Source organism: Fusarium oxysporum, chromosome 8 (genome assembly GCF_000149955.1).
Source record: "Fusarium oxysporum f. sp. lycopersici 4287 chromosome 8, whole genome shotgun sequence".
NCBI lineage: Eukaryota > Fungi > Ascomycota > Sordariomycetes > Hypocreales > Nectriaceae > Fusarium > Fusarium oxysporum.
In genome coordinates this window covers 2,324,521-2,340,311 of record NC_030993.1, presented here as the reverse complement: position 1 = coordinate 2,340,311, position 15,791 = coordinate 2,324,521, and the positions used below count along the sequence as shown (strand labels likewise).

The 15,791-nt window shown below is 48.9% G+C and overlaps 5 protein-coding genes and 1 non-coding gene across 7 annotated transcripts; 3 read left to right on the top strand and 3 right to left on the bottom strand.

The window, feature by feature from the left end:
• Positions 1-167: 167 nt before the first annotated feature.
• On the bottom strand, positions 168-3,603 carry FOXG_03393 (uncharacterized protein). The gene has a single exon (XM_018381096.1). It carries the CDS (start codon positions 3,005-3,007, stop codon positions 677-679), a length of 2,331 nt encoding a protein of 776 aa, XP_018237511.1. The 5' UTR covers positions 3,008-3,603; the 3' UTR covers positions 168-676.
• A 1,803-nt stretch (positions 3,604-5,406) lies between these two features.
• Positions 5,407-6,808, top strand: FOXG_03392 (uncharacterized protein). Its single transcript, XM_018381095.1, has one exon. The coding sequence runs from the start codon at positions 5,511-5,513 to the stop codon at positions 6,510-6,512; it is 1,002 nt and encodes a 333-aa protein (XP_018237510.1). The 5' UTR covers positions 5,407-5,510; the 3' UTR covers positions 6,513-6,808.
• A 185-nt stretch (positions 6,809-6,993) lies between these two features.
• On the top strand, positions 6,994-8,739 carry FOXG_03391 (uncharacterized protein; the record flags this gene model as incomplete). The annotated part of the gene is made up of 3 exons (XM_018381094.1): positions 6,994-7,067; positions 7,134-8,212; positions 8,402-8,739. 3 exons carry the CDS (start codon positions 6,994-6,996, stop codon positions 8,737-8,739), a joined length of 1,491 nt encoding a protein of 496 aa, XP_018237509.1.
• Positions 8,740-9,143: 404 nt separating this feature from the next.
• Positions 9,144-11,364, bottom strand: FOXG_03390 (uncharacterized protein; the record flags this gene model as incomplete). Its single annotated transcript, XM_018381093.1, has 4 exons — positions 9,144-10,872; positions 10,928-11,200; positions 11,256-11,292; positions 11,346-11,364. 4 exons carry the CDS (start codon positions 11,362-11,364, stop codon positions 9,144-9,146), a joined length of 2,058 nt encoding a protein of 685 aa, XP_018237508.1.
• A 931-nt stretch (positions 11,365-12,295) lies between these two features.
• FOXG_18545 lies at positions 12,296-12,369 on the top strand. The gene has a single exon. It is a non-coding gene; the product is annotated as a tRNA-Val (tRNA).
• On the bottom strand, positions 12,362-15,756 carry FOXG_03389 (uncharacterized protein). 2 transcript variants are annotated; one of them, XM_018381091.1, is made up of 5 exons: positions 15,030-15,756; positions 14,051-14,910; positions 13,484-14,001; positions 13,109-13,430; positions 12,362-13,057 (listed from the first exon to the last, which is right to left on the bottom strand). In XM_018381091.1, exons 2-5 carry the CDS (start codon positions 14,526-14,528, stop codon positions 12,879-12,881), a joined length of 1,497 nt encoding a protein of 498 aa, XP_018237506.1. In that variant the 5' UTR covers positions 14,529-14,910; positions 15,030-15,756; the 3' UTR covers positions 12,362-12,878. The 2 variants fall into 2 exon arrangements, with proteins under 2 accessions (XP_018237506.1, XP_018237507.1); XM_018381092.1 differs by having other exon boundaries at positions 15,027-15,602.
• Between the last annotated feature and the right edge of the window lie 35 nt (positions 15,757-15,791).

Sequence of the window (15,791 nt, the reverse complement as noted above, 5' to 3'; positions counted from 1 at the left end):
CAATCACGATCCTTGAATGTGTGTGCCTCTTGATTAAGCGTGGGTTTCATCATGACTTTGCATGAGGGGGAGGGGCAATCTCGTGAACCCTTCTGGCCACTTCCTCATATTGTCATGTCATCATGCCATGCCAACTCCGATCACGGGGTCTCCACTGGCTTTGTAATTAATAGATAGGTACTATATAGTAGATAGTAGGTAGATAGTAGATAGGGTATCGATATTATATAGCTCAGGCTCACTTGCCTACTCATACAGCTAAGGCACCTCCAAAGGTAGGTTGGTATATATATACTAGGTCATCAAAAAATCAGATCGCTCATGGTATCTCTTCGCTCCGTCTCCATCAACCCAACACAATCCATAGTATTACAGGCCTCTAAACACATCCACACAATGCTCCATTCTTACAAAGCGTAGTTTTCGGTATGTAGGAAGATCTCTTCAAGCTCATCATCTCCCCAGATCTCCGCCTGGAGTCGGGCAACCGTATTGGCAACACCAACTCTCATAGAGGGTGGGCCACACACGAAAACTGCCGTGCGTCGACCAAGGATGCCTCGTCCATCAGCACCTCCTGTCGCCCATTCTTTCAGCATATAGCCCAGGTCAGGACGGCCATACTCAACGCTCCATCCTCCATCGATCTGATGAGGCACAGGGAACGCGAAGCGCATCAAACTCTTTTGAAACTCGGTTGGGGTTTGGGGGAAGCCGAATTCAAAGCTAGATGGGGGACCAAAAGTTGATGTTGGACGCGGTCTTCCGGCCTCCGGTTAGCTGTCCTCAGGTGAGCAAGCTCAGGAGCTCGAACTGGGAATGCTTCTTCTTCCGTAGGGAACGACTCTGGAAGTCTTCGAGGCGACCTTGGCGCGTAGTTAAACTGAGGTGGATTATCTTGCTTCATGGGTCTGAAATGGAACTCTGGGTCGTTTTTAATAGGTTCATCGCTGTCACCAAGAGGAATTTTCTTGTCCTCAGGATAACCGTGACCCTCAAGTCTCCTCAGAGCCTCATCTTGGTTGGTAGGAGGTGGTCCCGGAGGAGGAGGAGGGATTGAGTGAGGTTGCAGGTACTTCTGCTGAGGGAGGGCTGTGATACGGTCCTCGTCCTCGGCCCGGAGCTCCCTTTCACGCTCGGGGTCACCCTGAGCCTCGGATTGGATCAGGGCAGAGTTTCTCTTAGAAGCGATGCCCGCAACAAAACCATCGAGCTTGTCATGGAACATATGACTCAAAGCTCGGGGTCCATTGGGGCCACCAGGGCCAACCTGATTGAAGGGTCCTGGTCCTTCCATGCCTGGTCTCGCTCTCACAGCCGATGTTACAAAGAACTTGCAAGTGACGCTCTCGGGGGGGGCGGCCTCGCGACAAATTCGCAGCTCTTCTCTGAACCAATCCATAGCTTCAAGTCGCTTCAGAGCCCAGACGACAACAACCTTTTTGGTGATAGCCTTGCCATCTCTCATTCTCTTGATGAGGTTGAGAAGCTGTGACACAAGTGCGGTGATACCACTGCCGCCGGCAATCAGGATGCAGGTATCGAAGGCAGCTAGATCGCGGCGCATACCGCCATAGGGGCCATCAAGGAACGCGCGGTAGGTATGGAATGGTCCTTTCTCAATGGCAGTATCAAGCACCTTGCGTGTAAATCCACCATAGGGTCTGAATACCAGAGTACAGTCGCGGTATTGTTCGCCGTACTCTGATGGGAAGTCATCGCTGCATAGCGACGAAATGGTGAAAGGATGGTTCTCAAAGATGGAGATACCAGGCATACGAAGATAAACGTATTGGCCAGGCTTCCATTTCATCTGCGTTGGGATTGTAACTTTGATGGCGTTCTCTGCCATAAGAGTAATAGCGGCCTCGTCTCCAACCATGAAAGACATACGCCAAGGCTTGAGCCAGTTAAGCTTGAACAGCCTTATGAAGTAACAGAATGCCCAGATACCTATTGTTGCATAAAGGTAGGCCCACGACATGAGGAAGTTCTTAGTGTGCCAGAAAAGGAGACCAACGTAGACGATTCCCACGGGTACGTGGAGAACCACAAAGATCTCATAGGCTGTCCTCCTAATAAAGGGCAGTGATGCGACACATAGCCAGATAAGGGGTACAAGACAGGCGATGCCAGTACCATAAATGATGCCACTGCCACCGGGAAACAAGCGTTGAAACACCTTCATTCCACCGTCATCCCATACAGGCTGAATATAAAAGGGAATGGCGTGGACGAGGGATAGGAACAGACAGAGGTAGCCTGCCCATCGGTGGAAAACATTAAGCCGCTCGGGGCCAATACCAATGATAGCAGTAAGGATATTTGCCTTCATGCTGGTTGCGATGATCCATGGTGTCAAAGCAATCGCAATCATGCCGGATCGAATCGCCAGGGGAGGTGATCCGAACTGAATGCTCTGCCAGTATAGAGGCTGTTGCAGGAAGCAATAAAGGGCGACAAAGGCGAGAGTAATGAAGACAGTAGTAAGAACTGCCAGTGAGGAGAAGGTGATTCGGCGTTTTACGATCACCAAGTCCGGGATAGGACGATAAAAAATCCATCGAAATAGAGCCAAGGTATCGTTGATAATATTAACAGAGGAAAAGTGTGCTTTCGGTCGGAAGTTCTTCTCGCCCATCATGTCATGACCTTCCGGGAAGAAATGCTGGCTCTGGGCACTGCGCATCCCGGACATGGCTTCTACCTCAGCATTGTAGAGGTTTTGGTAGTGCTCCTCGACCTCCTGTTTGTAAATAGCTTGTCGAATCTTGTCCTGCCAGAAGTGCCAGACACGCATAATGAGAACAGTGCTCATCAAGGCGAGGGCGAAATAGGACCATCCTCGACCGTATTTACCAGACTTCTCCCATGGGTCTATTGTATGCGCCTGGACTAAGCCAGGTGGGCTTGTCGGTGTTAGGGGAATGGAAATACGCTTGATGAGGCCGGAGAAGGTCCTTGTGGCCTCCTCCATAGTCTCGCGCATATATGAGTTGGGAGCCATTTCGACCAGCGTTAAAGCTCAGTAAATTTTAGTGGTATTTGGCGACAGAGCGCGGAACAGGCTTTTTAATTCGACATCAACGGCGATTTCGTATATCGTTATGCGTGTGTTTCAAGTAAGACGAGACCAAGGGCATAAGACGGCAACTTGGCTGACTGGTCTATCGAACCCTCAATGGATGGCGATCTGGTGAAATGCGCACAGGTGAAACAGTCAATCGGCTCGAATCGAAGAATTCCAGACTCTCCGATTAGAGGTACAAAGGCAATAACACAGATGATAAACGAAAGGATGCGAACGCCTTGAACTTAGGGTATTGGGAAGCAGGGTCTTAAGACGGGGAGCTACAGTGGAGTCTAAATGGGCATGCGGCCGAATATATGGCCTCAGGCGATCGGATCCTCACCGTCGAGCGGAGAATGGCAGAGCTGCAGAGGTAAGGCTCAGCAACATATCGCAGCTGGTGGGTGGCTCTTGTGACACGGCGGCGGCAAGCATGTCACTACTGTGCAGGCAGACAGGGATAGGAAGAGGTGTAATTCAAGATTGACATGCGGGAAGAGTCTGTGCAGAAAACGAGTCAACACAAGGACCAGCGGCTGACGGAGCTCTGATATTGGCCAGCTCATGAAATGCCGTCTCCCCATGAGTGGATCATTCGGCTGTCACACAGCCGCGAGCTGGCGTGGTTGAGAGAAACAGACGCAGGCGGAGTGATGAAGGTGGGTGACATGCAGAATTAAGAGAAAGGTCAATCCATAATGAGAGAAACACGATGGCGGGATGTGGATGTTTTCCGGTTGAGGGACCGGGATGCAGGCTCTAGGTCTGCATGTTGGCCGGGGATCATCATCAACGATGGCTGGGGCATGCCATGCTGTTTCTGTGCTTGAAACTTTGTAAAGAAAAGTTGTTTCTTAGACAAATGCTTCATTGCGTCTGTCCCAAAACTGCTGTGATAATGTGATGAACGCTATAATAGCTTCACAATAAAATGAGACCTAGCGCTTGCTGTACGGGACGAGAAATTAGCATTGTGATAATATAGCTGCCGAATGTTAAGCTCTCAACGGCTGTTGGCTCATCCACAACCACGGGAAAGATGAGCGTCTGAATAAGGCTCAGGATTGGGTCCTGGAAACTCCCGACACATCTGGCCAAGATGTTCCTGGCACTCGAGCCGTGATCCAAGCACTTGCTTGAACCATCTGCGTTGGTCTATCCCCCCTCCAAGGACGGGTAATTGCTCTTAGAGGCCGCTGATGGATTTGGGGGCTGAATGGTAGTCTAGAGGAGAAGCAACCAGGGTGGAGTCTTCAAGATGTAACGCTGTGATCAGATGCGATAGGCTAACATGATTGGCCGACAGACGCAGTGACGATCCTTGCAGATTTTCGATGGCTTCTTCAACGGGCGGTAACAGGCGAGTTCTGATTCGCTCTTAGAAGTGATTAGCCTTCTAGAGACTTAATCGCATGCGTCCTTCGATTCGTGCACCGCTTCTTTCTTTCAAAGCTTCGAACCTCATTCGAGGATTCCCTTGTCCATATCGGGCATTAAGAATCTCAAAATGGTCGAGAATCATCCGAGCGTAATATGATGGGCCAGGAACGGTTTGCGTCGATGTTGAAAGAGTCTCTAGTCATTCGATGATGTATCGAAAATGCCTGAACCAACAGAGAGTCGCACGACATCATCATGGCCGTTAAGCATGTTGGTGATATGTTGCCTCCCATGCACAGTTTCTGCGGACCGCGGCGGGATAAATGCCATGATGTGATGGGACCAACAAAGGATCCAAGCTCCCTGTCAAATTTGCTGTCGCCTTTGCCACGCCTCATGGATACCTCACGATGTAAGTGTCGGATGAGACGGAATATGCTGTTGGTGATGTTGGTTGACTTCTGCTTCTTGTGACTGTCGATCTTGACGGTGTTGTTGGTGATTGAACTTTTGACAGTGGGTAATGTAACGGGAAAAGAGGTCGGCAAGTCCCTTCTCAAGAATAACGAAGAGCATTCTCAATACAGAAGTTGTGACGTTGGAGAGCAAAATTTCAATAGCCACAAGTCTCCTCAATTGCATCAACCTCTGTGCCAATATGGCCAGGAAGTAAACCATCTCCATTGATTAAAGGTGGGGTAATGCAGTGCAATAATTGGCGCCCGTCACGTACATCAATAGAGAACAACACTGATGATGATACTCAATTTGAGCCAAGTAAAATAGTAGTTTGTCAAATGTAATTGTTGATATCGCGAAGTATCCCAATACAAATATTCTTTGGACAACTTACCCTGCGTTGGAGCTTGAAGTCAGTCAGCCTTGCACCTGGCAGCCTGTCTGACTGGCCGGAGCTCAACTGAACCCCACCGAGGACCCCACGAGGCTGCGAACATCTCTTCCAGCTTTTCATCATCCATTTCTCATATCAACAACCGACCACGGTCGAAATCCAAACTCACAGTAGCTTCTGACCGAGGCTTTAGTTTAACTCACTACTATGGCCTCTAATAAAGGACTCACGCGGACGACTTTCGCCAAGCTGTCGCCTCATCCGTATCTGCTTGCCAGCCTTGATCCCGCCTCTGATGATATCCGCCCAGCTCGAAGCAATGGCCGAGCCCGAAACGAATCTCGCAAGCCAACAGTCAACTTAGCGAGCTTGTCACACGCTCATGGGAGTGCTGTTGTTCGCGTCGGCGACACTACCGTCATTTGTGGTGTCCGAGGCGAGACTATCTTAACACCCAACATCCCGAATTATCGTGCCTCCAATACCGAGACCGAGTTGAAAGACTACGACCTCCTGGTGCCCAACATTGAGCTTGCTACAGGTTGCGCTCCTCAGTTCCTCCCAGGTGGTCCACCAAGCACTCTTGCCCAGACTCTCAGCACACGGATATACTCCCTTCTTCACAGCTCCAGAATCATCAAGCCTGATGACCTGCGAATATGGCACACACCACCATCTGAAGACCTTGAAGATCGCATGGAAGAGGATGAAGAGGACACAAGCAACGAGAACAGATCCGTTGTGGCTTACTGGGTGCTCTACATTGATATATTTTTCATTTCGTTCGATGGAAACCCGTTCGATGCCGCGTGGGCTGCTACAATGGCTGCGGTACGAAACACGAAGCTTCCCGGAGCGCGATACGACATTGACCGAGAGATGATTATCTGCTCCCACAAACAGCCCCGACCTCTCAACATCACGAAAATTCCAATCGCATGCACAGCAGTTGTCTTTACCGGCAAAGAAACTGACCGACCCACTGACGGCAGGTTCTGGCTACTCGTTGACCCAGACAGACTTGAAGAGTCACTTTGCGATGAGAGTGTAACGGTCGTGGTGGATTGCAAGGACGGAGACGTCAAGATCTTATCCATCTCCAAGCATGGAGGAACTGCCCTGACGACCCAGTTCCTCACATCAGAGCAATTCCTGGGCTGGGCCTCAAAGCGATGGGAGGAGTTCAACGCGGCCATCACCCAATCATAGATTAATGATACCCCAATAAAAAGAATATCGATCACAATTGCTCACAGCCGTGGCTTTTACCATTATAATCATGAACTAAGTTGGATCAAGAAATGTGTCAAGGCCATTCGACCCACCCTTTCAGACTTTATTCTAGGGCAGGAGATACCGGAAGACAAATTGCTCTACCACTCATAAAGTGAGTAGTAATGAAACTACCACGCCACAAGCAATGTTCCGCCAGAAGAGGTAGACATTGCGTAGAGGGCTGAGCGGATTGTGAGGAAAAAAGAAGAAGAAAAAGAGAGGAAAATCTCGGCCAATCCTTTTTCATTGCTGGGAGTTGAAGTGCACGGGCCAACTGATTTTATTTACTGGCCTCCACTCACTGCTTAGCAACCCTGCCCCACCTGAAATCTTCTTCGAACTTCGCGCATCATAAAAAGGCTGATCAACTTCCTCTCCCTTCCTCTCCTTCTATCCTCACAACCTCAACCTCACCATGGAATCCCTCTCAGACACCCTATGGGATGTAGTGATCAGCGGCACTGGGCTACAACAGTCCCTCCTCGCCCTGTAAGCTTTGGATTCCATTGTTGAGATGTTGCCTCGGTCGGACTGACCCAGTCTTCATTCTTGAAGAGCTTTGTCGCGTTCAGGCAAGAATATTCTACACGTCGACCCCAACGACTTCTACGGAGGCAGCGAAGCCGCGTTCAGCCTTCAGGAGGCAGATGAGTGGGCTGAGAAGAATCGGTTGACAGAGCCCTCGCAGTTGTTCTCTTCTGCGGAGGTGAAGCGAGATGCGGACGCTTTAGGTGCCACACGATCCTATAGCTTGGCTCTCGCGCCGCAGCTGATACATTCGCGGTCGAAGCTGGTGACTCAGCTCGTCGACTCGAAAGCATTTCGCCAGATCGAATTTCTTGCTGTCGGTTCCTTCTACATCTTCCAGCCACCTTCAGATTCCTCGTCGACACCGTCGCTCAGTCGGATACCATCGACCCGCGAAGATGTCTTCTCCAACAAGTCCATTCCAGCTCGGTCCAAGCGGTCCCTGATGAAGTTCCTCAAGTTTGTGCTTGACTTTGATTCGGAACCTCAAATCGATACATGGCAGGCGCGTGCTGATGAGGAGTTGGCCCAGTTCCTGGCCTCAGAGTTCAAGCTCGATGCTGCACTTCAATCCTATATCATCACACTGACGCTGAGTCATGATGGGAAAATATCGGTCAGAGATGGCTTGACCGCCATCAACCGACATCTGACATCGATGGGTGTTTTCGGTCCTGGCTTTGCTGCAGTCTATCCAAAATGGGGTGGATTGTCAGAGGTGGCTCAAGTGGGCTGCCGTGCTGCTGCGGTCGGTGGTGCAATATATATGCTGGGATCTGGCATAAAGAATCTGAAACGATCTGAGCAACCCGATGCTCCGTTGGAGCTCTCATTCATGAATGATATCGACGTCAAGGCCAAATTGGTGGTCCAAGGCGCCGATGCAGCTGACTCTAGCTGTATTCGAACCAGCAGGCTCACTGTGGTCACAAAGTCAAACTTGTCTCCGGTCTTTGAACTGCTTACTGACGGCGCTCCCACACCCGCTGTCGCAGTGGTGGCATTTCCTTCGGGCACTGTCACCATTGAGGACGAAACTCCATACGAGTTTCCAGTCTATGCTATGGTACACTCAAGCGACACTGGGGAGTGCCCTTCTGGACAATGTGAGTTGCATCCTATTCTTTATTTTATTCTCCTTGGTGTTATGATGATTCACATACCGAATACTTATCTACATTGTCTGAATCCTAATGACGATCATTATCTCTGACAACCTGATGCACACCTCATACTTTTCATTATTGTACTTGACACATGATTAAGAGACGATCATGCTAACGAAAGGTCAACAGATGTTATATATCTTAGCACTGTCTATACCACATCGGCGAAATCAGTCCTCGAAAAGGCTCTTTCGTCTCTGATTGCCGCTGTTTCCAATGGTCAAGATGTGTCTTCACCCATCTACCAGGTGTACTACGAACAGAGTGGTGGATCAAACTCTTTGAGCGTAGATAGAGACATTGCTACCTTTTCCCTCCCGTCGCTGGGTCTAGCATTCGATGATTCCATCCTTGACTCTGTTCATGAGGCTTGGAAATTGATTAATGCTGACTCGGAGGGCACATCTGCTGATTACATGCAGTTTGAAGATCGAGAGGGTGGAGTGGATGATGATCCCTTCGACTAGATAATATCAATAATAATAATCATGTGCGAAGTATTTCAAATTTTGTTTCATTGAATATGATGTATCGAGTGCTTACCCACTGAATGAATATCTTGCTTACGGACAAGAAATATCTCGTTGCTGCCTCGCTTCCCATCCCCAAATCAAGATGTATACCGTTGACCATATCCCACCACATATGCTGTCAATACCTATGTTCCCATTTTGCTTTCATATCAAGTGTTCCCTGAACTCCAAGAATTTGGTGACCGATTACCCTGGAAGATGAAATGGGCAACGCCGCTTGAGATCGTAAAGTCATCGCCAATTAAAAATCGTTTCTGTCGTAGGCTTCATCGCCATGCGTCTATAACACTCACATGAATGATAGTGTACCAATTGAACCCGCCGGTTCAAAACCCAGTCTAGGCCAGCTCGTCGGCCACGTCGACCTCTTGCTGAGGAAGAGTGAGGCCAATGCGGATGGTGCCGAAGGGCTTTTTGTCGGCAATCCCATCTTGCTCGATGGCAATGGCGTTCTTAGTTGCAAGAACGAGAACATGCATGAAAGCCTCCGATGCGAACTTCTTGGAGTTGGCAGGGTCATCGAGCTCGTCGGTAAGAGTATTGAAATCGATCCAGCGACGGTCAGCTTGGTCGCAAGAACGAGTATATCCTTTGGACTCCGCACGAGAAGTGGCATAGCCTAAGAAGTCAAGAGCAGAGGCATCAATGACTGCACCAGAGCCCTGTGTGTGGTCGCCATTGCCGAATTCGACATCACCCATGAAGCCCTCATCGCCGATAGAAGAATCTTGAGAACGGAGCATCACCAAGTCGTCAGAGCCATGCTGCGGCCCAAGCTGATCACTCCAGCGCTCAATTGGACGAATTGCACTACCGCGGGCACGCAGAGGACTTGGAGCAGGGAATCTTTTCTGTGCGCTACCATGTCCCCGAATAGACGAACCAGGTGCAGCAGAGGGAGGACGACTCCAGGGAGCCATGGATGAGGAGTGCCGATCTTCAAGACCCTTTGCTGCATCCATTCCCATCTCAGGGGCAATGTCTTCACCAAACATAATAGCACCCATGTCATAATCAACACCACGCCCAAGCTCGTTGGCATGGTCTACCTTCTGACGGACATTCCGTGCTTCATTCTGCTCGTCTTTAAAAGCTTCAGCAGAAACACGGCGGCGGCTCCGCGTCACAGGTTCTGCATCTTGCTCAGGATTCTTTCCCTGTAGCTGCGCCAAGAGAGCCATACGAGAGAAGTGTTCTGCGAGAGGGTGTGCCGCACCTGAACAAGCTCTACCAATACCCGCAAGCCCATTGTCAAAAAGAAGAGCCTTCGCGTTGTGGCGTGCCTGAGCGACAGAGGTAGCAGGACGGGATTTGTAGTTGGCCTTCATGTTGTCAAGATAGTTCATAGACCAGCTTCGAACCTCTGTTACAGCGACATGGTCCTTGCCATCAACCATTTGGCGGATTCGGCGTCGTCTTTGTCGTCGCAGTGGTGCTTTGGCTTCCTCAGTCGAAACTGATTCAGAGCTGGGCTCGGCTGAGGAAGTGGCTTTTCTGGCAACAAGACGCTTGGGGAAAGGCTCAGCGTCAGGCAAGGCATCTTCACCCATGATGATCACATTGTCCCCTCCAAGAGGCCCATTTTCGACGCCGAGGCCGGCTGCGTTGGCAGCTTGAACCTGGAGATGCTCTTCGAATGCCGCCGTCCCAGGAAGGGGAGGGAGTTGTGGTTCCATGTCGCCGAACTCAATGAGGTTGCCGTCCAGGTCAAAGTTGAGGTCAAGACCAGGCATATTTGAAATGTCTACACCGAACGGATTGAAGTCCTCCACAGGGTCCTGCGCATGTAAAGGTTTTGCGAAAGGAGAATCGTGGTCAAGATCCGTTGGAAGACGGTAGCTTCGGCCAGAATGCGAAGACTGAGGAATGTCGAAGTTGAGCAGTGAATTGCCCCAACCTGAAGAGCTGGAACCTTGAGCCATAGGAGTCATTTGAGAGACACTGCCCTGTGACGAAAATTTTGTGGATAGAAGAACCAAATCATCAACGCTAGCCAAAAGGTCGAGCTTTGGGATAGTCGACAAAGGATCAAAGGACGGGTCATCCTGCAAGGTGATTTGATGTCGCCTTAGAAGGATATATCAGTACATAGACCTTTTTGAGGCAACAACGGACATCTTACTTTGATTTGCCCGCGTTTGGGTCCGTTTCACTTGTGTCCATAACTCGAAAGAAGGTCATCATGTCAGATTGTGTCTTTTCAGCGTCTGAGAGCATATAACGGCACTGCTGGGCATAGACCCGAGAGACTCCATAAAGGAGGTTCCCCTGGAGACGAAGAGCTAACGGGGCTCCTGGGTTGATGATGGTCTCGCATGCCTTGGGAACGTTGACTTGTTGAATTGCCTTGCGAGTCAACCGCTTCTGATTAGACTTGCCCACGGTGGCGACGAGCCTGGATTACAAAGTCAGTGAGTAGAATAAGGCGAAAAGAAGACGCTAAGATATACCAGATGGTGGCAACCCCATACTGGGTATTGCTGAGGACTGAAGCGATGTTAGCTGTGCCATAGTTGATGATATATCATGAGGTGACTTACTCTCGTGGCTATAGAACATGCTGCTCCCTGATGCGCCTTGGAATCTCTGAAAGAACCCCCGAAACTTCGACTAATAAGGGCAAAAGCAGGTTATTTAACAAGGAAGTTTCGCTCTTAACTGCCCCATATACTGATGAACCGGCTTGAAGTTGGTCGCGATGCTGTAGTTAGTAGGTGAGGTTGAAAGCTTAGGAGGTGATGATGTAGGGATAGGAGAACGAAATTGGAAGGAGGAGAGAAGGGACGATTTTAGTCGCGTGTGATATTGATCAAGAGGGGCCTATCGCGGAGGCAGTTTCAATGTCTGGCAGCCACTGTCAAGCACCTGGCACTTCAGGCGGCAGCAACTAGGAATTTACAGCACATCTATTGTGCAGGACCCTCTCATTGTCTTTATCAGGTTCTAATTGTTGCCTTACATTGAGTTATTGGCAGTGATGAATGCCCCCTTCTTTATACCTACCTTACCTATCTGCCTACTAACACTCATTTGTTTCCCTCCTTCCTGTTGCAACCACCTTCTCTGAGTAGCTGCACTTGCAACGTCCCGATGTCAGTATCTCAGGATCAGTTAAGGTAGAGAGGCCAATCATTATGGTAACTATCGCTTCGGTTAAACGATGAGATCATTAATTATTGAAAAGAAAAGAAAAAGAAAGTCGGTACGACGATCTCGAGGTTGTTCATGGCCGAGGTAGTTGGTGTCTCTTGACTAACATATCTGGACAGCGCTCTTTCAATAATGTTTCCCTTCGAGAAGCTACGCACAGACTCTAAGAGTGTTATTTACCCACTTCAGGCCTGAAGTCTATATCGCCTCGACCATGTCGACCCTTGATGCCTCTTGCTAGAGGACTTTGAGATATCAGTTTATTGGCTATCAGCACTCAGCACTCAGCACTCAGCATATGTTTTGTGTCATAATCAGACTTTAACAATCAAATAGCCGAGGTTCCGTGGTCTAGTTGGTTATGGCATCTCGTTAACACCGAGAAGGTCCCCGGTTCGATCCCGGGCGGAACCACACTTTTTGTTTGATGGCTGTCCAGCAAAGAGGAATATGTCCTCTTTGTTTACCTGCATCACGCTGATCAGCGGGCACAGGATGTTGTCGAGGTTGGGTCCCCCTATTTACAAGTGTTGCATTGTAAAATCGAATTGGTTCTATTTAAGGAGCTCTGGGACTCTGTCAATGACCATGAGCAAAAGCCATGCAGGGAACGCTTGCCAAAAGAAATTTGACTCTATGCAGGAAACCGAGACTCATTTGACGTTGAAAGAACTCAAAAGTCTCGACCACTCCTGGCTACTTGTGAGTTGTTCGAAGGCTAGTTCCGCTGGCAATCAAGGCGGCGCAGAGTCCTAGAAGGGCTACGGCAGTCGAGGCGCCAAAGGCATATCTCAAACCATCATAGTAAACCAGACGTGCCTTGAGTTGCACATCGGGAGGTAATTGACGGATGTAGTCAACAGAGTGTCTGATTTGCTCAATAACCTATGTGGGAAAGCACGATTAGCATCCGATCAAGGGCTTTACGACAGAAGTTGGTGATAAGAAAAAGGGCATACTCTCCATTTATCTGGTACCTCACTCAATGCATCCGGCAGACGACCGCTGAGTGTAGTCTGAACGATGGCAGATGTGACTGAAACACCCCAGACGGTTCCTAGCGAGCGGATGAGGTACACTGTCGAGGCCGTGACAGCGTGGTCTGCAAATTTGTCAGCTGGCAATCTTGATCGGCAGAGAATTATATGCTTACCGGCGTGGTCGAATGAGGCGAGTGAAGTAAACAGTATACCAGGATAGATAATGCCTTGACCAAGGTTTGCGGGAAAGACATAGACAAAGTACTTCCACTTCGAATCTTGAAACTGGAGTAAGGTCACCAAGCCGTTGCCTAGCACCATGAACAGAGCTCCAGTGCGCACAAGAGTAAGTAGCTTGCCCCAACGAGACATAACCACACCAGCAATAAGACCACCAATTGGAGTTGCTAGTGAAGGAATTGCAAGTCGAGCACCGGCTGTGGTGGCTGAGTCAAGCAGAACAACCTGAAAGAAAAGTGGAAGCATGAATAGGTACTCGTGAAGGGTTAGTTTGAATCACTAAACCTGGACAACTCGCTGAAACTTACCCCATATGCAGCCATGCCTGCGCAGACGTTTGCACACTGCGTTGCAATTGGTAACCTTCCTTGCAGCAAGCGGAGAGGAATAACTGGGATGGCACTCGTCTTTTCCTCAACGAAGAGGAAAAGAGAAAACAAGAAAACGCTCCCAATCAAGGCTCCAATCACCCAAGGACTACCCCAGGGAAGCTCGTTTCCTCCCAGGCTGAGTCCCACAAGTTGAACCGAGATAGCTACAACGAGGAGAAGTGACCCAGAGAAGTCGACTCTGTGCCAGACAGTACCTAGATTGCCATCGAGCGAGAAACCCCCAGACTGATCAGAGACGACTAGAGCTCCAATGATCAGAGCCAGGATTGACACTGGCACCTGAAAGAGAAAACACCATCTCCAGCCAATATGGTCGGCAATCGAGCCACCAAAGGAAGCTCCAGAAATAGCTCCAAAGCCATAGATACCGTTCTGAAGAGCCTGATACATGCCGCGCTTTCTAAAAGGAATCATGTCCGAATTGACGATAGTGGCTTTCACATATCAGTGAAAGTGGATTGGAGAGTTTGGAGTCACACTTACCCATTGTCATCAAGCCTCCACCGCCAAAGCCAGTCAATGCTCTCATGACATTGAGAAAGATGATGTTTTTCGCAACACCACATCCAAGACATCCAAAGGCAAAAGTAATAGTCGAAATGAAGAAGCACAACCGTCGTCCAAAGATATCAGATACTCTGCCATAGAGAGGTTGGAACGCTGTGCTAGTGACAAGATACGATGTAGTTAACCATGAAGCTGTGTTTGCGGCATCGAACTCGGAGCTGATGACGGCATAAGTCGCAGCGGTGATCGTACTATCGAGGCCGTAGAGGAAGACATTCGACATAATTGCCAACTGGATCCAGACGAACCCACGAGGAGGTTTCCAACTGTCTTCATCGGGAGCTTGAAGAAGCGGTTGATCCTCGCGAGGCTCCAGGGTATCATTTTCACTGTTGCTTTGCTGTGAAGGGCCCAATGCTTCAGGATCTTGATCTGTGAGAGACGAGTTCCTCATGATGAGACGACTTATTGCGATTGCGATTAGGGACTGTCGATTTCCAATGATACCGGATATTATCTCAGGTCGTTGAAGGGACAAATGTTGAAATGTTGCGGCTGAAAATGCTTTTTGTATTGCGAAAATTGTGAATAAAAAACCAATCTGATACAACGTGGGGCATCAAACGGGTCGTCGGCCATGACTCAACTTCAAGGAACCAGGAACATTGACGTATTGCAGAGATGAATCGGACTGAATCGATGGTGAAATCTTGCATTGAAATCACGTATTGGCCGATCCAATAAGGGCCGGTAGATCATTACCTTGTTACACAGAGTAAGATCGGTATCTATGGAATTTGGCAAACAATTACCATCCATATAAAGAATATTCATAACTATAAATCTGTATTAATATAGGAAGCATGATGTACAGAGTTTACAGGAGTTATTACTCTGCCACACCTTGACTCAACACTCAAAGATACCTAACGCCTGGGAATTATTCACTTACAACAAAACAAATCATTCTTTCTTTCGATTCACCTTAGGTTGATAAGCAAGATGGAAATTGATTTAATATTCGCAGCCTCTATGTCCAACCAGGAAACTTGAAGGGCACTTAATAGCTTGAGTCAAGACCTCGGGAGGCCGCCTTTGAAAGAACTCAGCTGGTGATGGTTTGTTGCCTTCAGAATGTGCCTGTCATGCGAGACATTCATTAAGGACAGCAATAAAGGCTTGGGAATAAAGCCCACCTCAACATGATTTAGAGTTGTCCAGATAATCTCATCGACCCTCCTGTCTTATAGGCTCGTTGTGTGTCAAACCAGTGCCTAAACTATTGCAGTCACTAAGTTACAGCTCAGGCTTAAGAAATTATTGATCGGTCTATGCCTAAATGCTTGTGATTTGGAAACCCTGGGAGGAAGGAGCTATTGTAGGTCGAGCTGCAGTCATTGTAAGCCCGCTTTAGGCAGGAACGCAGTCCGCTGCAGCAAACCTCCACTCAAACCAACCATTTATCTTATGGCAAAAACGCAACACTCTCACCAAAAGCCAAGAGAATCCCATACCCCGAAAACAGGATTTTTAAGGACCAACTTGGCGCGTTAATGCCGTGGGAAAATTGCGCGAGAGAGACATCAACTGTCGAAGTTCATCTCGTGCCACAACAGTCACGCAACACCATCAACAAATCAGCAAATACGAAGAAAGCATTGCTTTGATACGGGCTTTCCCGGCAACCCTCTCAGAAAGGGAGGTAGCTACTGTGAAT